Here is a 25,130-nt window from a genome sequence, read left to right as displayed (position 1 = left end):
CTATTACCCTGATACAGTCCCGAATGATAAACCCGGCAGAGCAGACGGGACGGTCTGTGGCTGTGCGGGTGGCCGGGGGAAATGTTATGCGGGTCCCCACTGCCAGGGTTCACCTTGATTGGGGTTCGGGGGCCAAAGAAGTGGAAGTGGGAATAATGCAGAACTTACCTGCAGAGGTTTTGTTGGGCAACGATTTGGGACGTTTAAATTCAGCCTTCTCCCTGGATGTATCCCCGGAAGCCTATCCTGTTACCACCCGCCAGCAAGCCCGGATGGAGGTGCGCTCCCTCGAGGACGGGACCCAGGTAAGACCTGTCACCCCTGACCTAGACTGTACTACCCCAACTAACCCTATCCCGACTTGGGCTTCTCCCCAAGAATTTGCTCAGGCAACTCTTAGCGACCCTTCCTTAGCTAGCTATAGGGAAAGAGCAGGATTGGACCCTGGGGGGTTGGAGAGGGAGCGAATAGAGTGGGTCCAGGGATTACTCTATCGGGTTACTGAGGGAAAGACAGCCTCCCATCCACCCAAGCGGCAGCTGGTTGTGCCGCAGAAATATCGTCATGACCTGCTGCGCATTGGGCATGACATACCCTTAGCCGGACACCTGGGGATGTCCCGGACCCTCCACCGTCTGACTCAGTCGTTTTTTTGGCCGGGGATTACAGGGGATGTCCGACAGTATTGCCGGACCTGTGACACATGCCAGCGGGTGGGTAAGCATGGGGGCCCGCTGAAAGCTCCCCTACACCCTTTACCGATCATTGATGAACCCTTTAGCCGTGTTGCCGTAGACCTGGTTGGACCATTGCCCAGACCTAGTCCTTCTGGGAAGAGATATATCCTTACTGTGGTGGATTATGCCACCCGGTACCCGGAGGCCATTCCCCTGGCAAATATCCATGCAGAAACTGTGGCTGATGCTTTGCTCCGGATCTTTGCCAGGGTGGGTTTCCCTCTGGAAATCATCTCTGACCAGGGGACCCAGTTCACTGCTGAGCTCACTCAGCAGTTATGGAGGCTGTGTGGGATAAAGCCCCTACAGAGCTCTCCCTATCACCCCCAGACCAACGGACTGTGTGAGAGGTTCAATGGAACACTGAAACAGCTGCTTAGGACATTTGCAACCTCTCACAAAGATTGGGAGAGATATCTGCCACACCTTCTCTTCGCTTATCGGGAGGTGCCGCAGGAATCTACCGGGTTCTCCCCATTTGAGTTACTGTATGGGAGGCGGGTGAGGGGGCCCCTAGATCTAGTCAGAGCCCACTGGGAAGGGGGAATTGATCCCCAAGGGTCCTCTATCGTAGCATACGTTCTTAAGTTTAGGGACAGACTGAAGGAGCTCACGGACACTGTCCAGGAGAACCTTCGGGCTGCCCAAAGGCGGCAGAAACGATGGTACGATCGTACTGCTCGGAACCGCACTCTGGAGGTTGGGCAGAAGGTTCTTGCCCTCAGACCAACCAAGCAGGACAAGTTACAGGCCACTTGGCAGGGACCTTACCGGGTTGTGGCAAAGCTCTGTGACACAACCTACCTAGTGGCTAAATGTTCGGATGAAAGAGTCCGACGGACCTTTCATGTGAACATGTTGAAAGCATACTGGGAAAGATCAGGAGAGGTAGCCGCTATATGTGCTCCAGCTGTGGAAGATTCTGAGAATCTTCCCCTGCTGGTTCTCCCGGAGTTAAATAGAATTACTGCAGGGATAGAGATGATAAAGCTTGACGACCAGCTAGGGCCGACGCAGAGAGAACAAGCTAGACAGGTCCTTAGTCAGAGAAGGGAAATGTTCTCCACAGTCCCTGGGTACACTACTATGGCAGTGCACCGTGTGGAGACCCCGGGACAACTGCCACTAAGACAGGCAGCTTACCGGATACCTGACGCAGTGAGAGAGGGGATGCGTCATGAGATTAAGGAGATGCTTGAATTGGGAGTCATTGAGCCATCCAGCAGCCCCTGGGCTTCCCCGGTGGTCCTTGTACCGAAGCGGGATGGCACAACTCGCTTCTGTGTAGACTACCGCAGATTAAATGAGTGCACCACCACTGATGCTTACCCTATGCCCCGGGTCGATGATCTGTTAGATCGCATTGCTCGGGGAAAATTCCTGACAACCCTTGACCTATGCAAAGGATACTGGCAAATTCCTCTGGATGCGGAATCTATTCCGAAATCGGCGTTCATTACCCCATTTGGCTTATACCAGTCTAAAGTAATGCCATTTGGGATGAAGAATGCACCGGCGACTTTCCAGAGGATGGTAGACCAACTCCTCGATGGCCTCCAGGACTATGCTTGTGCATATCTGGACGACATTGCGATCTACAGTGATACCTGGGAGGACCATCTGGTTCATCTGGGTGTCGTGCTAGACCGCATCAAGGCTGCAGGACTAACCCTTAAGCCAGAGAAATGCAGCATAGGGATGTCCGAGGTACAGTACCTTGGACATCGAGTAGGCAGTGGACAACAACGACCTGAGCCTGCTAAGATTGAGGCCGTTGCCAAGTGGCCAACCCCCCGTACTAAAACCCAGGTCCTGGCGTTCCTCGGCACAGCTGGGTACTATAGGAAATTTGTCCCGCAATATAGTTCCATCGCTAAGCCCCTGACAGACCTGACTAAGAAGCACCTTCCCCGACAGGTACTGTGGTCCCCTGAGTGTGAAGCTGCCTTCCAACAATTAAAGAATGCACTAACTTCAGCTCCTGTTCTAGCTGCCCCTGACCCAACCAAACGTTTTTGTGTCCACACAGATGCCTCTACATTCGGTCTGGGGGCAGTACTGAGCCAAGTAGGACCTGATGGCGGTGAGCACCCAGTGGCCTACATCAGTCGGAAGCTGCTACCCAGGGAAGTCGGTTATGCAGCCGTGGAGAAGGAGTGTTTGGCGCTGGTGTGGGCTCTCAAGAAATTCCAACCTTATCTCTACGGACGATCTTTTACGGTGCTCACCGACCACAATCCATTAATCTGGCTTAATCGGGTCTCCGGGGATAATGGACGTTTGTTACGATGGAGCTTGGCACTGCAGCCCTACAATTTTACCATACAGTATCGGCCAGGAAAGCAGAATGGGAACGCTGATGGACTTTCCCGGCAAACAGAACTATAAAACTCTCCCGGACAGCCCCAAGCTGACCCGTGGTGGATCTAGTTGGGTCTGCCGGACTATGGGACAGGGGGGGGCACTGTCGCGGACACTGGCTGCAAGGACCTTTTTCTGTCCACATTCACCCTGTTATTTGGTATTTCTATATTAATCTTTTATTTTTTTTTAACTTGCCCAATACATGATTCTTGAAAGAGCTGATCACATTAACCTGCAGAGACGAACTGTCTGGTCACCAGGTCTGCCTTAAGTGTTGTGTTAATTAACATGTTAATTATATTATTGTCTTTTAAGTTTTTGCTAGAGGGGAGGGGGGAGTGTCCATGATTCAGCCCTACCTCGTTATCTAACCCCTTGTGTTAAATGTGTATAAAAAGGCTGTGTTCTGTCCAATAAAGCAGTCAAGATTCTACAAGCTATTATCGACTAGACTTGTATTTACTGCAGCTATAATATTATATCTGTCTGATGGTCATACTGGAGTAAGCGGTGTTATTGACGGAGGCACTCAGTGGAGTGTGGAACAGGATCCGTCACACACTCCCTTTGACCTGTAAAAAGCACCCTGCCAGGAAAAGCTTTTAGGTAATGTAGCATGACCAAAGCCCTGGGTCCCGGGGTCCAGCCCTGCAAAGAGAGGCATTACAGGCAAAACCTTGTGCTTTGGATACGAGGCCCGGGTACCATCCACTTTGACATCAGTGGCACTTTGGATGGATCCGGTCTGTGGAGGCTATTTAAATCCAGCATGGATCCCTCCTGGAGCTCCTCAGAGCACATCTTCACTCGTGACCAACACCTTAGACACTGGCGAAAAAACTGATGTGCTCCTGGAAGGCGGAGGGGTTATACAGGGAGTGAACTTCCTGGATTGGGTATACCAGTATCCATCACCTGAAGGTGCCTATATACCCATTAAGTTATTACTTAAGGCTCTGTGTCCCATGACGTACGATAAAGAAATATAGGTTAATGCTTGGTGGAATCACCTAAAATAATTTCCCTGGTAGCTTTATTAGCGCAAAAGAACTAAACCTTTAGTCAAGTTATCCATTAATAAATTCCCCACCCTCACAAGTGCAGTGCACCCGAGATAATGCGAATCTTCCTTGGTAGCCGGGACTTTTCACTCTATCGCTGTCCCGGGTGTTACATCTTTTATGGCTCTTCTACCGGACACGTCCCCACATGTGATTGTTTGTCACTTTATGCTTGTTGGCTGCCTGGTCCACCGGTTGGCTCCCTCTTGGTGTTCATGGATACTAATTGAGACGCAATTAACAGAACTTAAAGTGAATATTAATATTGTGTATTATTTTGGTGTTTGTCCTCTCTCTCTCTTTTCCCACTACAGGTGACTCAAACTGGCTCCTGAAGAAGCATTTAATTGCGAAACATGTAGAGCTACACTAGTTTGATGTCTTATATGCTGAATAGAGGGTTATGGTTTTTTTCCCCTGTTTTGAGGGATACCCCTCTGTATGCTTCAATCTGTGTGAGAGAGTACCAGCTATTGCTTTGCTATGTACTGCAATGTTTTTAAAATGTCTATGTTTTTGTTTTTTTTGTATTTTTTGTATAATAAAATATTCATATTGATTTTTAGGATTGGTGCCTACAAAGTCCATTTTTCCACTACCTTGGGTGCACTTTTGTGAAATGGTTGAAGCTACAACCATGATCCGGAATAAGTTTCTTTCAGGAGGCATTTTATCCAGCCTCTCAATCACTTTTTCCCTGATAACTGCGTCTGATAAACCGCTACGCAAATATGCAGCATAAAAAACAGCAACATCAACCATTTTATTCCCCAGGGCGTCTGCTTAAAATAATATACAGTGGTGAAATGTATTATTTGATGCCCTGTAGATTTTGTAAGCTTGCCATCTTACAAAGAAATTAAGGGTCTAGAATTTTTTTTATCATAGGTGTATTTTAAATTATAAAGACAGAATATCAACCAAAAATCCAGAAAAAAAACACAAAAACAAATGTTATAAATTGAGTTGCAGTTCAGCGAGTGAAAATAGTATTTGATCCCCAAGCAGAACATGACTTAGCACTTGGTGGAGAAACCCTTGTTGGCAAGCACAGAGATAAGACATTAATTGTAGTTAGTGACTAGGTTTGCACACGTCAGGGAGGGATTTTGGTCCACGCTTTTTTACATTTCTTCTCTAAATCCTTAAGGTTTCTTGGTTGTCGCTTGGCAACTTGAAGTTTCAGCTCCCTCCATATCATTTTCTATAGGATTAAGGACAGGTCATGTATTGGAAAATCTTGGACAAGAACCTTCCTCCCTCAGCCAAAACACTGAAGAAGGGTCCTGGATGGGTCTTCCAGCATGACAATGACCCAAAACATACTGTCAAGGCAACAAAGGAGTGGCTCAAGAAGAAGCACATTAAGGTCATGGAGTGGTCTAGTCAGTCTCCAGACCTTAATCCTATAGAAAATGTATGGAAAGAGCTGAAATTTTGAATTGCCAATTGACAGACAAGAAACCTTAAGGATTTAGAGAAGAAGAGTGGACCAAAATCTCTAGTGAGAGGTGTGCAAACCTGGTCAACAGCTACAAGAAATGTCTTACCTCTGTGCTTGCCAACAAGGGTTTCTCACTAAGTACCAAGTCATGTTTTGTTGGGGTTAAAATACTTTTTACTCACTGAACTGCAGTTCAGTGGTTATACAGCACAGTGCTTGCGCTGTGTAATTTGGCCCTCTGTAACACATGAAAAACCTGGCAGATCCTGACAGTTTTTGCCCTCCCCCTGTAAACGGACCACGGTATATCATGGCTGCTGAGCCCTGTCACCGTGGTCAGTTTATGCACCACTGTCATCTGCTCTCTCTTGTCCTCTATCCCACTTCCTCTCCTTGCATGTCAGCTCTGTGTATGTGTTTGAACTGCCCCTCCCCTCCCGCCGCCATTAGTATTTTAAACATTTAATAAATGTACTGCCAGCCCCTCTCTTATCCACCTATAACATGCAGTGTAATTGTTTGTGTAAAAAAAAAAAGTGTCTAAATACCATTTTTGCAGATATCTTCAGACCGGTCACGTGACTCCTGGTCGCTCTCCGCCCCAATCTAAAGGGTACAGCGGGAGGAGCCGAGCGGCCAGCACAGCGGTCACGTGACCTCCCGGCTGACATCAGCGGAAGATCTTGGCCCCTCCCGCTGTAGTCCTGGATCGGATTAGAAGAGCGGCCGGAAGTCACGTGACCAGCCTGAAGATATCTGCAAAAATGGTATTTAGAGGCTTAGTTTTCCACAAACATGTATACTGCATGTTACAGCCGGATACAAAAAAAGAGGGGCTGGCAGCTGGCAAGCAGTGTAAGGTTACAAACACTTCAATTTATAGAATTTGAAATCTTCAGGGGATCAAATATTTTTCCCACTGTATAATGTATGTGGGATCTAAATAATTTTCTAGCTAAAACGTGCTGATTTTTATATGTATGTGAGAAGTGTCAGAACTGGCCTGGGGGTCAAGGGGTTAATAGGAACCAGCCAGGACCACAAAAAAGGAAAAATTGGGCCAGAGGTAAGTATAATCTCATGCTTCAAATGTGAAGTCATCCTTTAAGCCATTGATTGCTCTCTCAAGGCTATGTACTGTATCTGTCAAATATTTTTTTTCACATAATAATGGTAAATGCCCTACATCTAAGAAATTTGTGCCAAGAAATGTTTTGGAAATTTGCCCCTTTCATGAAATAGACAATTCTAACCGATGAGGACTGCAAGCATGACAAGATGATGTGGCCCAATTTAAATCCAACTACCATTCTAGCTAGCTTTGTAGCTAATATGAGAAGGGACTATATGAAAAGGATTTTTCCAGAAAATATTTAAAAGCCCATATTCCAGGAGAGCCATTTATAGTGATCTACACGGTCTATTCCATGCAAACAATACTTTTGGGCGTGACCTTACCGTGACCAGAAGCAACGTGTGCGTGTCACAGTCTGGGAGACACAACCAAGAGGAATCAATGCGGCTGTTTAACCTATACTGGCTGTTCCCTATACCAGCGGACTGATGACTATGTTTTCATATTTACTTGCTCATTGATTTTTTTAGTTTGTAGGTGCAATCCAAAGGGGTCGGGTTTGCAATAAATTGTTAAACAGGATCATGTTATGTGGAATCATTTTCTTTTATGATCCATTATCTATGGAGTGACTTGCAGCCCTATATTTTGGATGACTTTACTATGATTGTTTCAAGGCTTGCGATTTACTGCTTTCTGGTGAGTTTAAACCCCTAGGGGAGTGTGACTAACGCGGTGTGACTCTTTGTGTATGGTGCACGCTTATAACATCTACTAGGACCACCGTCTGCTTATAGATTTTTATTCGCCAAGCGTCATCCATCTGTTACTTCTATGATCAAACGTATAAATGACGGTCATGTTTTAATGGACTGACAGGAGCACTGCTATATTATTGGATTTGCACAGTGCTTTTGCACTGGATTCTATGCTATAATTTATATAATACATTTGTTTTAATGCAACATTAAAGCTTCATTTATTTTTTTAGTAAAATACCAAACATGTCATACTTGCCTGCTTTGTGCAATGGCTCCAGGCTCCTCCTCTTCGGCTAATGCCCCCATGAAAAGCTGCTTTCCATGGGGGCACCCATGCATGCTCACTCCCGAGCCCCCATGTCTGAGTCTATTGACACAGAGGGCAGCTCGGCCCCTCCAGCCAAAGAATTTGATTGACAGCAGCAGGAGCCAATGCTCTCATGCACATCGCTGGATCGGGCTCAGGTAAGAATAAGGGGGCTGGGGTGGATTTTGCAGCACAAAAGGTTCTTCACCTTAATGCATAGAATGCATTAGGGAGAAAAACCTTAAGGCTTCAGAACCACTTTAAGCACCACTTTCCAGGATTAGGTGTTTCCTGGGTCAATGCAAGCCTTCCTCACCTTTTGAAATGCTGGCTACTGAGAAATGTGTGAAGGTAATAGGAAAACAGTGTCACTCCAAGTGCTTTGGTAAAAGATCTGGAGGATAGATGTTTGTCTATAGCCCTGCTCTGCCATCAGCTTGTAAATTTCAACAGGAGAGCAAAGGGCTTTGCTGAGAAGGGCTAGTTGTTTTGGAAAAGAACAGAACAGGTGTCTACAATAAACTCCTATCATTCAGTTCAGAAGAGGTAGTAATGATCAAAGATCTTAGAATAGTTATAGATAGGCAAAAAACACAGTCACAAGCTATACCAAGTATTCTCTCAAATATGATACCTACAGATCTCAGATAACAGCCAGTCATGTTTGCATGATCCAGTCACTGAAGATCTTTCTTATAATAAAACATTTTCCAACTATATAAATGTTTGTATCAATTGACCATCTATGTTTGGCCTGTGAAGTGGGATTTTTTTTTTCCTGCATTAGAAAGAAAGACGGGACAGAAAAATCTAGCTAGCGATTTTCTTTATCTTCTGAGAATACTCAGGTCAGGAATGGAGTCAGGGAGGGTACTTAATTTTTCACACTAGACTACAAAGTAAAAAAAAAAAAAAAAAAAAAAAAAAAAAAATCAGTAAACTAAACATTTCTGTATCTCTTCCCTAATTTATTTGCAAATTATTTCAAACCATGCTTAAAGCTGTCACATTATTCCCAAAAATAAATAGCCCACTTTCGGCATACTGGCACTTTACACACTCATAATTTATAACAAAAGCAAATCCAGCATCCTTGTATATAAGGTAGTTGCAATTACAAAGATCAAATCTGTGGTAGGGCTGGTGCAAACACTGCAGAAAATAGGTTTGATTGATTTTGGTTTGTGCTCTACACACTTGACTGGAATTGCTACACACATCCTTGGGGTTAGACATTTATCAATTTCCTGGCAACTCAGTTCCAAAAAAATGAAAAATGTTCTATTTGCAATAAACAACAAAAAATGCTTTGTATGTTGCTTTCCAGTCAAGACAGGTGAAATGATCCATATCCCCCACACACATACTAATGAACAATTGAACTTTGGGTAAATCAATGGAACATGGTCTCAGTTTGTGAGCCCAGCTGCATCCAGAGTCATTAACATGAAAGGATATTGTTTTTTTTCCTCCTTTCCTCCTGCGCTCTCACGTTTTTCCTTTTTCTCAGATTTTTCCTTGTCATGTCTAGATTCCTATTAGGAAGAAATAAAAGATTATTATTTGCTTTAATCATACTTTGATCTGGAAGCTGAACAGAACTAGCAGTATTATGAATATAATATTATTAATATTATTATATATTATATAATATATATTAATCTAAAATTTCCACCAAGTGAAACTCATGAGCTTGGAACTAAAGAAAAACTCATGCCTCAGTCCCCTGGAGTTAATGAGGAGAACCATGCACCTCCCCACACCTTCTGTGAGATAATACAAGAGAGTCCTCTTTACCTCTGCTAAGTCCTGTATTAAAGTTAAGCTGACAGCACAGGTTCACTAGCATAGAATTACATACTTGTCAAAAGTAGAGTCACTATACCTATCTTTCTGGCTGCCTGTTCACTTCTTGCCGGAAGGTAAATGCATTTCACACTTTTTGGTGTGCAAAATACCTACCTGGACTTACATACTGTGGTTTCTCGCACCGACTCATGTATCATTACACTACATGATACCTGAAGTGGCTGGCAAGCTGCAAAGAGGTGGCATTTCAACTAACAGGCTACTGGAAAGGCAAGTATGGGACTCTACTTTTAGCAGGTATAGAATTCCATACAAGTGACCCTGTGCTGAAAGGGTCATTTTACCCCAAACTGTAAAACAACAACTAGTGCTTAGCAAAGCTTTATACCGTTTGCAACACTTTTATTTATGATGCTCTGATATTTGATATTGCAATGTCATGATACAGTGGGGTTGATTTCCTAAAGGCAAAAAGACGGTGCACTTTGCAAGTGCAGTTCTACTCATTTTCCCTAGACCTTAGTGAATGTAATGAAGCTTCACTTTGCAAAGAATACCCAATAAGGGGCGGGGGGGGGGGGGGGGATGGGCAGCAAACTGGATAAGTGGTTAGTACTTCCGACTGACAGCACTAGGAAGAAGGATGCCGCTGTAGGCAGAAGTTCAGTGAAACACACGCCCTCTGTTGGAGCAAGCAAGTGCAGGCTCTGCAATGGATCAAAGAGCAAAAAAGTCCTGGACGGCCGCACACCGATATACCTTTATTGTGTAAAAATAAAATCCAAAACAGTCAGTCCATACAAGGCAGAGGTGTAGGGGCATTAGCTAATGCGTTTCACACGGTGGGTCGGCGCTTAATCATAGCTATGATTAAGCACCGACCACGGTGTGAAACGCGTTAGCTATTGCCCCTACACCGCTGCATTGTATGGACTGACTGTTTTGGATTTTAATTTTACACAATAAAGGTGTTTGTTGTATCAGTGTTGGACCGTCCAGGACTTTTTTGCTCTTTGACAGCATTAGGGCTGGTTTGAATCCCAACCACAGCACTACATGTCGGGAGTTTGCATGTGCTCACTGTGCGGGTTTCCTCCAAGTGCTCCATTTTCCTCCCAAACTCCAAAAACGTGCTGGTAGGCTAATTGGCTCTTGTCTAAACTGGCCCTATTATGTGTATGTATGAATGTGAGTTGGGGGACCTCAGCTTGTAACATCCTTGAGAACAGGGACTGATGTGAACTTACGAATATATATATATATATATATATATATATATATATATATATATATATATATATATATATATATTTAGTAAATCGCTGTGTAAATCGTTGGCACTATACAATTAGCTGAAATATATAAAAAGAAAATACAATGGGTATTTAAAAAGAATCACCCCCCTTTTTTGTTGCTTTGCAGCCTGAAATTTAGACAGACGCAGTTAGTTTTATCCAGCTGTATTTACTCAGTGCAACTTGTAACATCCAAGTGAAAGATATAACACCCAACATGTCAGAAAAATATATATTATAAAAAAAATCACGGGACACAGAGCCATAGTAGTTACTATGTGGGTTATAGGCCACCTTCAGGTGATGGACACTGGCACGCCCTAAATTAAAAAGTGCACTCCCTATGTAACCCCTCCCACTGGTGGGAGTACCTCAGTTTTGTAGCAAAGCAATACACGTGTATACCAAGAAGGGAGGGACCTCTGAGTCCCGTGATGTACTTCAAAGAAAAGGATTTTACAGGTAAGCTGTTATAAAAATCCTATCTTCTTATCGTACCTCACGGGACACAGAGCCATAGTAGTTCCTATGTGGGATGTTCCATAGCAATGCCAACTGAAGGGAGGGAGACACAACAAAGTAGGGAACCAAGAGATATCCTCATGCACTTTACATCTACTTGATAGAATCTGGTAAATGTATGGACTGAAGACCAAGTTGCGGCCTTGCAGATCAGAGCCATGGAGGCTTGGTGATGCACTTCCCAAGAAGCACTAACAGCCCTGGTGGAGTGCGCTTTAATATGAAAAGGAGGAAATTCCTCTTTAAACCATAAGCTTGAACGATCACTTGACAAATCCATTTAGAAATAGTAAATTTTGACGCTGACTGTCCTGTTTTAGGACCATCTGGCAACACAAACAAAACATCTGTTTTACAAATCTGAGCGGTCACTTTCAATAGACCTTGACCGCTCTCTCACCACATCAAGAGAATGTGGTGACTTTTCTTCCATAGAAAACGAGGTTCTGGAAAAAAATGAAGGCAGAACAATATCCTGGTTTAAATGAAAACCCTTCGGTAGGAATTCTGGATGAGGCGGCAATACAACCTCATCCTTATGAACAACCAATATAGCTCTTTACAAGAGCGAGCAGCCAACTCTGATACTCATCTTGCAGAAGATATGGTAACCAAGAAAATAATTTTTTCCCCCGTCAAGAGGACCAAGGGAATATCTTGTATTGGCTCAAAAGGCTGCTTCTGTAAGCCGACAGGACTAAAATTAAGGCCCCAGGGTTCAGGGGTGACCAAACTGGAGGATTTAATCCGCACTACCCCCTGAATAAGGTAATGAACCAGAGAGTGAGAAGCAAGCAGTCATTGAAAAGAAAGACCGATAAGGGCGACATCTGGCCTTTGATATTACTCAAGGCCAGCTTCATTTCTAATCCTGTCTGTAGGAATTCAAGGATCCTACCTATGACATATTTCCGGGGGTGCCAACCCCTGGATTCACACCAGGAGACATATGCCTTTCAGATTCTATAGTATATGACTCTGGAGGCCGGCCTCCTAGCAATAACCAAAGTAGACACTACTGAAGCTAACAGCCCACGATCTTTCAGAATGTGGGTCTCAATAGCCAAACCGCTAAATTTAGCGTTTATAAGGTAGGATGGAATACCGGACCTTGCGAGAGAAGGTCTGGCCATAGTGGTAGGATCCAAGGGTCCCCTACCGCCATCTTTACGATCTCAGCAAACCAAAATCTCCTGGGTCACGCTGGGGCCACAAGAATCACCTCCTTCCCTTCTTGCTTGATCCTGCGAGAAGGCGCGGAAGCAGCAGAACAGGAGGGAACGCATAGATCAGTGAAAAATTGATCCCACGGAAAAAACCAAGGCATCTGTTCCGTATGCCATCGGATCCCTTGTCCTTGACACAAAGTTGTCGATCTTGTTGTTGAAACTGGATGGAAACAGATCTACATCCGGAACTCTTCATCTTTGGCGCATTGACAGAAAGATGTCGGGGTGAGGGGAACAATTGTTGGCGACTCAAGTAGTCCACCTGCCGATTCTCTATCCCTGGCATGAAAATTTCTGATAAGCAAGGAATGTTGTTTTCTGCCCAAGATAGAATATGATTTACCTCTTTCTGGGCCGCACGACTTCTCGTGCCCCCTTGGTGAATGATATAGGCCACAGCTGTGGCACTGTCAGATTGGATCCTGACAGTACAATTCCGAAGTTTGAGCGTCCAGGCCTCGAGGGCCAGGCATACTGCCCGAATCTTCTCAGAGAATAAAATGGCGATTGTTGAAATATTTTATGTCACATAGTATTTGTGCAGCAGTGTTTTAAACGCAACTTTTTGGGAAAGGGGACACTTTCATGGATTTTAAAAAACAAACAGTAAAGTTACCCCAATTTTTTTGTATAATGTGAAAGATGATGTTACGCTGAGTAAATAGATACCAAACATGTCACGCTTTATAATTGCACGCACTCGTGGAATGGCGACAAACTACGGTACCTAAGAATTTCCATAGGCGACGCTTTAAATTTTTTTTACAGTTACCAGGTTAGAGTTACAGAGGAGTTCTAGTGCTAGAATTATTGCTCTCGCTCTGACGATCGCAGCGATACCTCACATGTGTGATTTGAACACAGTTTACATATGCGGGCGCGACTTCCGTATGCGTTTTCTTTGCTGTGCGAGCTTGCGGGGATGGAGGCGCTTAAAAAAAATTTTTTTCTTTATTTTATTTATTTTTATATTTATAAATTGTGTTTAAAAAACAAAAAAAAACAAAAACAAAAACATTTTTGATGACTTATTGCTGTCACAAGGAATGTAAACATCCCTTGTGATAGTAATAAGTGGTGACGGGTACTCTTTATGGAGGGATCGGGGGTCTAAAAGACCCTTCACTTGCGCTTCAAAGTATTCAGATCACCGAAAACGGCGATTCTAAATACTGTGTATTTTTTTTTAAAACCGGCGCCATTGGCAGCTGAGTAAACGGTAAGTGACGTCATGACGTTGCTTCCGTGTTTACAATTAGGAGGCTGGACTGAAGCCGCCTGTGGCTTCGTTCCAGCCTGCCCCAGCTGCCGGAGGCAGCCGATTAGTCACCTCCCGCTCCTCCGGTATAACAGCAAAGCGGCTTTTAGCCGCATCGGTTGTCATACCAGGAAAGCCGATCGCCGGCTCTAAAAACCAGTACCGGGATGATGCCTGCAGCTGAAAAATGAAAAATAAATGTTAATGGGATCATAGGAGATCTATTTCAGAAGTAAAATGGAAGGGATGTAATAAAGTAATGTGATGAGTTAAACTAGGTTTCTTTTAAATCTAAAGTTTTAAACATGATTATAAAATCATGCCATTTTTGTTTTCACTGCGATGTTCCATTACACACAAATACTCCTTGCATGTTCTACAACATAAAACAGGGTTTGTAATCGAAATACCTATGTATATGACTGGTTATTCTTGAAGAGAAATGGTGCAAAGGTTAAAGAGGAACATCACTCTCTCAATCAACACTGAATATTTTAAATCCTTCTGCTGTTAACATTATTAAATAGATAGGAAAGTATCATATCTACTTGTTTAAGGCCACATGCACACTGTATTTTTTAGATGCTACAGGAGAAAAGCAGCAGAATTTTTTGTTGGTAAAAGCCGCTTTTTTGCGTGCACATTTATGCGTTTGATGTCATTGCATTCTATTGGTCAGAATAATGATTTTTCCTGTCCATTAGAATGTATTAACATGTATAAACATGCTTATCATTAATGATCATAAATCATTATCATTAACATGCAAGTCATGGCTTTTTTTTCTGCTTCTAAATGCCCCATCTTTAAACTCCTGTAATACATATGGGTGCATGGACACTCACTTTAAAATTAAGGGGCATTTAGAGGCAGGAAAAAAAAAAAAAGTAAAACAGGTTTTTAAGGTTAAATGTGCATGAGGCCTTAAACATTTTTTTTGTAATTTCTTCAGTTACTTCCTGGTTTCCAGGCCTAGGCAAATGATGTCTTCACAGAAGGGAAGAAGGGGTTCTCTCAGCTAAGCACCCCTTCTTTTGCATGCATGCTTGAGCTAAAAGGCACATGGATTCCAGAACTGCTACATGAACCATCTGTCCTTACTCAAGATGGCGACGTCCAGAAATGCTAGGGGTGCTTTTCAAAGTGATTTCTCAGGGAAATAAAGCATGGAGACGTGGATAGATGGGGACTAATTATGTGAAGGTCTTGCGAGCCACAAATGGATTAATGCCTCTGGGAGGTAAATCAATTATAGACAAGCTGCAAACACTGACCACGTTTCATTCCGTGCATATACCAAAATTATATAAATAATAGTGTCTGCGCTAAAAATTATATAAAAAAAACAACGTGATCCCTGTGCCGAACATGTGTATATAAACACTCGTATGGCGTGCGGTGTGTTGTATCTCATCTGCTCCTATTGCTGACAGCTCCGTCCTACCCCTCCCCGACGCGTATTCGGCACAGGGATCATGTGCCTTCCTCTGGGGGATCTCGAGATTCCCCAGAGGAAGGCACGTGATCCCTGTGCCGAATACGCGTCGGGGAGGGGTAGGACGGAGCTGTCAGCAATAGGAGAAGATGAGATACAACACACCGCACGCCATACGAGCGTTTATATACACCACACTCTGGAAAGACTGGTGCACTCACGCACCTGTATATTGTGAGTACCCTTCTAGAGGGAAGTTTTAATATACTTTTAATAAATCCTGAACTGTATCACACTATGGAGCTCTGTTTTTTATGTGAAACCATTTGATGTCATCTGAGAGGGTTGGAGTTCACACCAGCATACCCTGTATGAGCCCAGGAGTGGCTCCAATGCGTGTTTAGACACCGTTTAATTACCGTGTCACACGCTCAGAGGTGAGCGCAAGCACAAGTGGGGGGTCACAGGAGAGCACTGGAGCATGCTGTATTGTGAACACCATTAAGGAGAAGCATGATGAACACTGTTTTTTATGGACACTATATACTTGCACTTTACGTTTTACTATCAATGAACTGAACTTTTTTGATGTGGACACTTGATCGCTGCACAATTGGCACCTGGATTTTATATTTATAATAATATGCATATATTGTTTTCCTTTTTTGCATGTTGCACTCTATGGGATATTCTCACAAAAGGATTATATTTATTCTATGTATTATTGGCACTTTTTTGATTTTAATATATTGAATTTTGTAGCACAGTTCTATATTATATATACACCTTTTAGCAATTGGGATATATTTGTTAACAATTGTTTTTTTTTATAATTTTTAGCGCAGACAATATTATTTATATAAATGTGGATAGATGGGGAGCTTGTTTTGAAAATTAAAATGAGATGGTGTTTTTGGTTTGTGGCGCTCAGATGCAGTGTAGTTCCACTTTACAGTGCATCTGTGTGCACGGTGTTTATAAGATATGAAAGACAGTCTATTGACTGGAATGGTACCAGCTGATTGGAGAAAAGCCAATGTAGCACCAATATTTAAAAAGGGCCCAAAAAACATCCCTGGGAATTACAGACCAGTTAGCCTAACATCAATAGTATGTAAACTCTTGGAGGGGATGATAAGGGACTATATACAAGATTTTAGTAATAAGAATGATATCATTAGCAGTAATCAGCATGGATTCATGAAGAATCGTTCTTGCCAAACCAATCTATTAACCTTCTATGAGGAGGTGAGTTGCCATCTAGATAAAGGAAGGCCCGTAGACATGGTGTATCTGGATTTTGCAAAAGCATTTGACACAGTTCCCCATAAACGTTTACTGTACAAAATAAGGTGCGTTGGCATGGACCATAGGGTGAGTACATGGATTGAAAACTGGCTACAAGGGCGTGTTCAGAGGGTGGTGATAAATGGGGAGTACTCAGAATGGTCAGGGGTGGGTAGTGGGGTTCCCCAGGGTTCTGTGCTGGGACCAATCCTATTTAATTTGTTCATAAACGACCTGGAGGATGGGATAAACAGTTCAATCTCTGTATTTGCAGACGATACTAAGCTAAGCAGGGCAATAACTTCTCCGCAGGATGTGGAAATCTTGCAAAAAGACCTGAACAAATTAATGGGGTGGGCGACTACATGGCAAATGAGGTTCAATGTAGAAAAATGTAAAATAATGCATTTGGGTGGCAAAAATATGAATGCAATCTATACACTGGGGGGAGAACCTCTGGGGGAATCTAGGATGGAAAAGGACCTGGGGGTCCTAGTGGATGATAGGCTCAGCAATGGCATGCAATGCCAAGCTGCTGCTAATAAAGCAAACAGAATATTGGCATGCATTAAAAGGGGGATCAACTGCAGAGATAAAACGATAATTCTCCCGCTCTACAAGACTCTGGTCCGCCCGCCCCTGGAGTATGCTGTCCAGTTCTGGGCACCAGTCCTCAGGAGGGACATACTGGAAATGGAGCGAGTACAAAGAAGGGCAACAAAGCTAATAAAGGGTCTGGAGGATCTTAGTTATGAGGAAAGGTTGCGAGCACTGAACTTATTCTCTCTGGAGAAGAGACGCTTGAGAGGGGATATGATTTCAATTTACAAATACTGTACTGGTGACCCCACAATAGGGATAAAACTTTTTCGCAGAAGAGAGTTTAATAAGACTCGTGGCCACTCATTACAATTAGAAGAAAAGAGGTTTAACCTTAAACTACGTAGAGGGTTCTTTACTGTAAGAGCGGCAAGGATGTGGAATTCCCTTCCACAGGCGGTGGTCTCAGCGGGGAGCATTGATAGCTTCAAGAAACTATTAGATAATCACCTGAATGACCGCAATATACAGGGATATGTAATGTAATACTGACACATAATCACACACATAGGTTGGACTTGATGGACTTGTGTCTTTTTTCAACCTCACCTACTATGTAACTATGTAACTGCCTCAGAAAACTAGCATTCAGCTTAAGTTGTACAGGGAAAACAGCATGATGATATGTTCAGCTTAGTTTAGTAATGCAGGCACAAATGGAAGTCACAATCTCCTATAGAGGAAGGAGTAGTTTATATACCTTCTTGCTGCTAGAAGAACTTTTTTCCATTTTTTCTTTCATAAGCTCCCCTTTTTCCTTATTTGAAGATTTTGATTTGTTGCGGTCTTTTTCATTTGAGTGTGGGGAATCTGACGGACTCTCACTTTTACTATGTTTTGAATTGCCACCTAAAACAACAGCTTGCATTAGAAATCAATTACACTTTAGAAAATCTACTGCAGACACCAAAAGCTGATACTTTGCATTTAAAGACATTAAAAAGTAGTTTCACTTAAATGTGGAATTGAAACAAAATTATACTGCAAATATGTGATGAATAAAACTAGATTATAGTTAGACAAACTGCTTGACTTTATATAATGTATTTACAACAACTGGACCGTGTGCCTTTTTTGAGCCAATGGCTAATGCTGCTGCCTCAGTCCCTGTGAGGGGAAAGAGAGAAAGTGCAGCACTGCTGCTCTTGGACAAAATGCTGGATTGAGGTCAGGCTCCGGTGAGTATTTAAAAAGTGCTGGGGGGAATCGAGCATGAAAGGTTTTTTACCTTAAATGTAGAAAATGCAATAAGCTAAAAATAAACCTTTATCCTTTAAAACCACCTGAATTACAAAATTGTATTATTCCACTAAAGCCAACAGTCTTATCAGACAAATGTTCTGAACAGCTGTTTACTTGCAGATATCCATTCTCTGCAAACAGGAAAGCAAGCAAAATCCAGGTGTCTACAGCTAAATTCTATGGTGCAGCAATTCTCACAGATGTGTGAAACTGCATTTTACAGCAGATATTGCTCCTGTGACAGCAAGCTGGTGGAATTTGTTGCAATATGTACGTAAGCCATCAGCCCTCCTTGGTGACAGAATCAACCACTGGGCTGTTTCATATATTTATCAAAATAATTTAATAAAGGAAAGCCATGCAACATAAATCCTTAGTGCAATTTTGAATTGGCCGCAGTGCTGTGGAAGAATTGTAGCTCATCCTGGTCAAATATACTACAAAGTCCCAAAATTGAACTACACTCACTTGTTCCATTTTCTTCTTTGCGTCTCTTCGTGTCTTGGGTCACTTCACGTTCATTATTTGAGTGATCCTTTGCAGAACAAAAAGGAGAAAAATGCAGATTATAGCAAGCATATTTTTAAATATATATCTGGGTTTAGTGCTATTAATTTATATAATGAGTTCATCTAAATTTAACATTTCCATTTTGGGTAGCTGCTGGTAGGGCAAGTCAATTCCAGTACATCTCAGGAACTCTGACAGCACCACATTCTGCACATATTTTCCAAAAGAATACAATGTAAAAATGTGTGCATCGTGGGTGAAAGCTGTGTAAATATATATGCAACTTTTTTAATAGATCCCTTAGGCCCCTTTCACACTGGGGGCGGTGGGGGCATCGGCGGTACAACAGCGCTATTTTTAGCGCTGCTGTACCGTCGTTCTTGCAGCGGTATTCGGCCGCTAGCGGGGCGGTTTTAACTCCCGCTGGCGGCCGAAAAAGGGTTAAAATCCCTCGTACAGCGCGGCTATAGCCGCGGTATAGTCACGCTGTCCCATTGATTTCAATGGGCAGGAGCGGTGAAGGAGCGGTGAATACACCGCTCCTTCACCGCTCCAAAAAAAGCGGTTTGCAGGACTTTTTTCACTGCCCTGCCTGCGCACCGCTTCAGTGTGAAAGCCCTCGGGCTTTCACACTGAACAGCGGAAGCTGTTTAGGGGCGGTTTGCACGCTGTATTTTTAGCGCAATACTGCCTGCAAACCGCCCCAGTGTGAAAGGGGTCTTAGGCTACATTCACACCGGCGATTAGGGCCAGTGAGAACAGTAGCGGTAGGAATCAGGGATTCCTGCTGTGGCTCGCAGTGGCTAGGTGCAGCTGCGGGCCCCGTTAGCTATGACAGGTTTCTGTCAGCCGCAGCTTTGTGTGCATCTGTGGGTAAACGCTGGCTGCGCAGAGAGCCGTGAACGGCTGCAGTCACCAACGACCTGTCCCAGTGAACGGGGGACGGCGGCTGCACCTTGCCGCTGAGAGCCACAGCAGGAATCTAATTCCTGATGCTACTATTCGTACAGGTACTAATCACCAGTGTGAATGTAGCCTTAGTGTTCACATTATAAAAGCAAAAATAAAATTACACAAACCCTTTTCCTTTCTTTCTTTTCTTTATCTTCCTTTTTCTCTCTTTCCCGAGACCTCTCTCTTGTTTTGTCAATCTCTTTCTTCTCTACCTCTTTCTCTTTGCTCTTGGATGTTGGTGGTGTAGTGTGGTTTGTGTAGTGCTGTTAAATGAAAAGACATTACAAAATTACAGCCTTACACACGACACACAAGTCAAAACATCCATCTGAAAAAAAATTTATTTTCTTGTCCAGCCCATCTGTTAAAACCCAAAACTAAAAAAATAAATGTCATTAGAGCCATTTGTGTGTTCATGTCTTCTTGTTTTTCCAATAGCAGTGCAGTCATTGTGAGTTCAGAGAGAAGTTTGATGCTGATCTTAAAACTTGAAAATTTTTCACTGAACTACTTTATAAGTTAATGGAGAAAGCTTGTTAAAAAAACTTGGAATTAAATGAGACAGGAAGAAAACTTAACTCACAAAGATGTCAAGTCAAGAATGCCAGCACAATACCTAACCACATGATTAAAAAAAAAATATTTTAATAAAGTTTTGAAAAACAAAGCGTACAAAAAAACCCACGTGTAAACAAACCAATTGGGGTAGCACCTCATCGCCAGTAGCACTTAGTGTAGTACAAGCAATACACCCAATACTTAGAAGCTGGAATTAATACTATAGCTACAAAAAGGTGTTGATGTTGCAACTGCTTGCTAGCCTGCGCATAACTCCTTTTACCACACTGACATGACATTACTTACAGGATTATCCTTTTCCTTTTATGTTCTGTCATCCATTTAAATGGCAAGTTCACCTTTACAAAAAATCTGTAAGGTGAACTTACACTGGACCCACGCCCCCCCCCCCCAGTCCCGCTATACAGGAGTCCCGCGTTCACCCACTGTGAGACATCGGGTCGCCGATTCATCGGCCTGTGGCTTACTCTCCTATACATACCTCTCAGCGTGTATGGATATGAGGCATTCTAATTGGTACTGGAGAAGAGGAGAGAAACCCACAGGGATTTCAAACCCCCCGGACAGGTAAAGAGGCGACCCGATGTCTCAGTGGGAGATCATGGGACCGGGGGGGGGGGGGGGGGGATCCAGTGTGAGTTCACCTTACAGTTTTTCTATAAAAGTTGAGCTTACACTTTTCAAGGTAAATCTGTAACCAGAAATATGGGGGTGAAATTGTAGGCCTTTTGAAAATGCCGGTTACCTTGCCATCATTTGGCATTGAAGTGGTCTGATCTCCTAAACTGCATACTTGTTCTGGATCAGTAAATGAAAGTATGAAATCCATTGGACCAGCATGATAAGCCAGGCATCTCATTTTCAAAATTATGGTTCAGCAATGGCAACATTTCTATTTTTGTTTTTTTTAAATGACAGTTTCCTTTGCAGATGATTCACAATTTGTGGTGCCAACACCACAAATGGTTCAAAAAATGCCCACGACTATTTTCTTAGCAATGCAGTGCACCAGAACACATAGTATATGAACGAATGACATCTAAAATTAAGGCACCATACACAATAAATAATTTTTCTATCAAGTGCTTTTTAAAGGGCATACAGATGCCAAGTGGCATTCTTTGTACAAACATGCATATTTGTGCTTATGGAGGAGGTAGGTAACCAGGTGCCGTGGCACCCTGGGTAGCCTTCTGGCTACTTCAGTGGTGTCTTGGCAAAATGCCTAAAAATTGCCACAAAAAAAAAAAATTGTAAACAAGCCAGCAGGTTGATCAAGCCTGCCTTTTAGTTACAAAATGCCACAGGTTTTCATGGTGCAGCATTACAACTTTGCGTACTATAGAGGCCATGTCAATTTATAAGAAGGACATCAGGCACCTGTACAGAAATCCTTATTTGTCCCGCTCCCCTGCCCCTTTCCATCAGCACTGGGGTCCTGTTAGTGCATTAGGGAGAGAAACTGAGGGAGAAGAGAATTGTTGGGATACTAGCAAGTGCTAACCACACTTGTCTAGAATTTCAGCTGACGCCTGCTAAATTGGATACAAATTTAAGCTCTGGGTGGCATTGCTGGCACCACCCAGATCAATAAAACTCACATGAAAAATCAAAAGGAACAAAGTGCAAAATCATCAGTTGAATAGTAACGGCATCCAATCAGATGCAGTAACTGAATATTTATGCAACTGCAGGTGCTCCAACTGCTTGAAAACAATAGAAAGCAGTGCAGATTCCTCCACCTATGCTTTTTTTTTTTTTTTTTAACATGGAAGGGTGAAGCTGTTGATTCTGCATGGCTAGCTTAAGGGTTACCATACGCATTACATTCTGACTGTACAATCTGTCCAGTTTTCTATAGCTTCAACTATATAAATTGGACAAAGCAGAACAATCTAATTTGTATCCAGTTGTGCAGGCCTATGCAATAAATAGTTGCTGATAGCTCTAAAGAAGAATATACAATCTGACTGTATAGTAACAGTATATATAGTATAGTAACCCTAAGCTCAGCCAAAGTAGGGGAGTTTTAGCAACATTTCAAAAGATTTGGGCGGAATGGCTTCACACACCTAGTCTGGTAGCAAAAAATTTGTCTGATACGAGTTTAGATTAAAAACAAAAAGAAAAAGGAATGTATATGTGGAGTATTTAATATTCTTTCAATAAAAAACATGATAGGTGTTAAAAGCTTTGGAATATAGGAGTAATAACTTTCTTTTTTGGACCACGATGGGACAAAAGGAGTCAAAATATGTACTAATCTAATATGAGAAAGTATTTTACCAAAAGAGTAGTTGATGTTTGGAATAGACTTCCAGCATAGATAATGAGTCAGTCAATAGTAAATGGATTCAAACATGCTATAGACAAACCTAGATCTATATACAAAAAAGTTAAAAACAAAAAAACACATAAAAAAAATAGAGCAGACTCGATGGACCACTCGGTCTTGTTTTCTGCTGTCACTCTATGTTAAAAGAGAAGTATAGGAATACAAAAAAAAAAAAAAAAACACATACAGACTAACCTCTGTGTGATGCTGCAACTTATCAACAAGAGTGAGAACTGTGCGATCACATGACCGCTGATCACTATGCTCTTGGTCTTCTCTGAGCAGATAGCAGGGACTGTCAGCCTCCGCTCTCCCCTCCAGTGCTCACATTAGTACCAGGCTGGAAAGGGGATGGGCACAGCTGGCTTTGACTCTCAGCTGCAGTTGAGGGCCAGAGCCTGCTGTCAATTGCTGGTAGCTGGGTGGATCCTGAAAATATGGTCTGGATCCTTCCAGAGCCTGGAGCGGCTCTGTGATGTCAGCTGACAGTGGGAGATAGCACGCTAGAAGCTGACTATGGGTAATAGAAGATTAAAAGTGAGTGCACTCCTATGACCCAGAAGAAAAGTATAACCAAAAAAAGTTTTGCCCATACATCTCTTAAAATTTTACACGGCTGCAGTAATAATGAACATAAAGATGTATTTTAAAGCAGAACTTAGCTTTCATTTTTTTGCAATGCAGTCTCAGCTACATATTTGGAAAAAATGTGCATGCATGCAAACCTGCAAATTCATCTCTTCTTTTTTCCAACAGTTGAAAATATGCTCTGCGGGTGCTGCAAAAATTCCACAGAGGTCATAAGACTTAACAATTGCTATGTTAGTGCCCCCTGCATGTTAAGAAGGGGTAAACATACATTGCTGTGTCCACTCCCTCCTCGTTATAAAGGGAAACTGTACTCTGGAGCTCCCCACTGGCCGCTGACATCTTTCAGCGGCCATCTGCCTTCCTTGGCCTGAGCGATATGACATCAATCCCATGCATACGGAGCAGCTCAGTCTGCTTTGGCCTTGCAGAATTTCTACAGTGGGCTACGCGTGCCAGCTCACTGTACAGGGGTGGACTGACAAGTAGTTAACTTTAATAAAGAAGAGCCAAAGCATGTCTATTCCGCATTAAAAATTCTGCCTGTTTGTCCATTTTTATTTTGCACAGAAAAGTTCCACTTTAACACCACTTGCAGCACATGAACTAACAAACATTTCTGAATCTTGGTCGCTATCTGCCTTTTCTGACAGCTTTCTCTGTTCCAAGTTGACAATGGCAATCCACATATCTCCTCTGAATTGCATCTACAGTTGCACTCATAATTTAACATACCCTGGTAGAATTTATGATTCCTTGGCCAAAAAAGTAAATTCTACTTTTTCTTGATAATACACAGAAAACTGTTTTTGTACACGCTACGAAATTATGTTAATAAGTGTAAACTATATATATATATATATTTTTTTTTTTTTTGACAGCAAATCAATCCCCTGACTTTGACCACGTAGGTCGAAACGCATTGGAAATTTGCATATCAGACATTTTGATATAATGTTGTGCACTATTGTATGTCCACATATTCTTGCAGAATTTTGAATGGTGTTACATACCCTGACCAGAGCTCATATTTTAAACGCCTCCGTGTCTATGTTACGTTGCCAATTTGCAATAAAGAGTTCTTTTTAACTATTTTTCTAACCAATTGTATTTTTGCTGCGAAAAAACCCCACTGGGGGGAGATCTTCCCATATTGGCTTGCATACATTAACCCCATCTTGACAACAATACACATATATGCGGCATCACATAAAGTGGGTCTTTATCCATGGGGATACATATATGCGTACCTGGGACGCCCTGTCACCTGATAGCTGTAATAGCCTCAGATTGGCGTTCAGTGATCATTCAGCCATGATGTTTTCAGTGATCAGCCATGTTTTATTTCTCTTCTGAACGTAAATATACATTCTCTCCTTGCTGTAAACCGTGTATAAGAAAAAAATAGCTAGATCAAAGTTTGATCTAGGTCAGTGTCAGGGCTAGTGTTCGTAATAAAAGTCAGGGTCAGCATATTTTGAGTATGATTTTAAAAAAGTAAAAAAAAAAAAAAGTACACTATTGTTTCTGGACACTACTACGGGTACAAAACAACACCACCACACATATGTGGTATCACTGCGATCGCCAGGATCAGAATTTATTTTTGGGTTGTTCGCTGGTGGTAAGTTATGGTAATACCTATATACAGTGGGGACAGAAAGTATTCAGACCCCCTTAAATTTTTCACTCTGTTATATTGCAGCCATTTGCTAAAATCATTTAAGTTCATTTTTTT

At 42.5% G+C, this 25,130-nt stretch overlaps 1 protein-coding gene across 1 annotated transcript in view; it reads right to left on the bottom strand.

Moving 5' to 3' along the window:
• The window catches only part of THOC2 (THO complex subunit 2), a 251,420-nt gene that overhangs the window by 31,625 nt on the left and 194,665 nt on the right, over positions 1-25,130 (bottom strand). Inside the window, exons 34-37 of the mRNA XM_073599433.1 lie at positions 20,016-20,153; positions 18,895-18,961; positions 17,885-18,033; positions 9,208-9,284 (exon numbers count right to left, since the gene is read on the bottom strand). Coding sequence (XP_073455534.1) covers positions 9,208-9,284; positions 17,885-18,033; positions 18,895-18,961; positions 20,016-20,153 — 431 coding nt within the window. The remainder of the gene's footprint in view (positions 1-9,207; positions 9,285-17,884; positions 18,034-18,894; positions 18,962-20,015; positions 20,154-25,130) is intronic.

Source organism: Aquarana catesbeiana, linkage group LG09, assembly GCF_042186555.1.
Source record: "Aquarana catesbeiana isolate 2022-GZ linkage group LG09, ASM4218655v1, whole genome shotgun sequence".
In the NCBI taxonomy this organism is placed as follows: Eukaryota; Metazoa; Chordata; class Amphibia; order Anura; family Ranidae; genus Aquarana; species Aquarana catesbeiana.
Note: the sequence above shows the minus strand (reverse complement) of the source record. Positions and strands in the feature narration are given on the sequence as shown.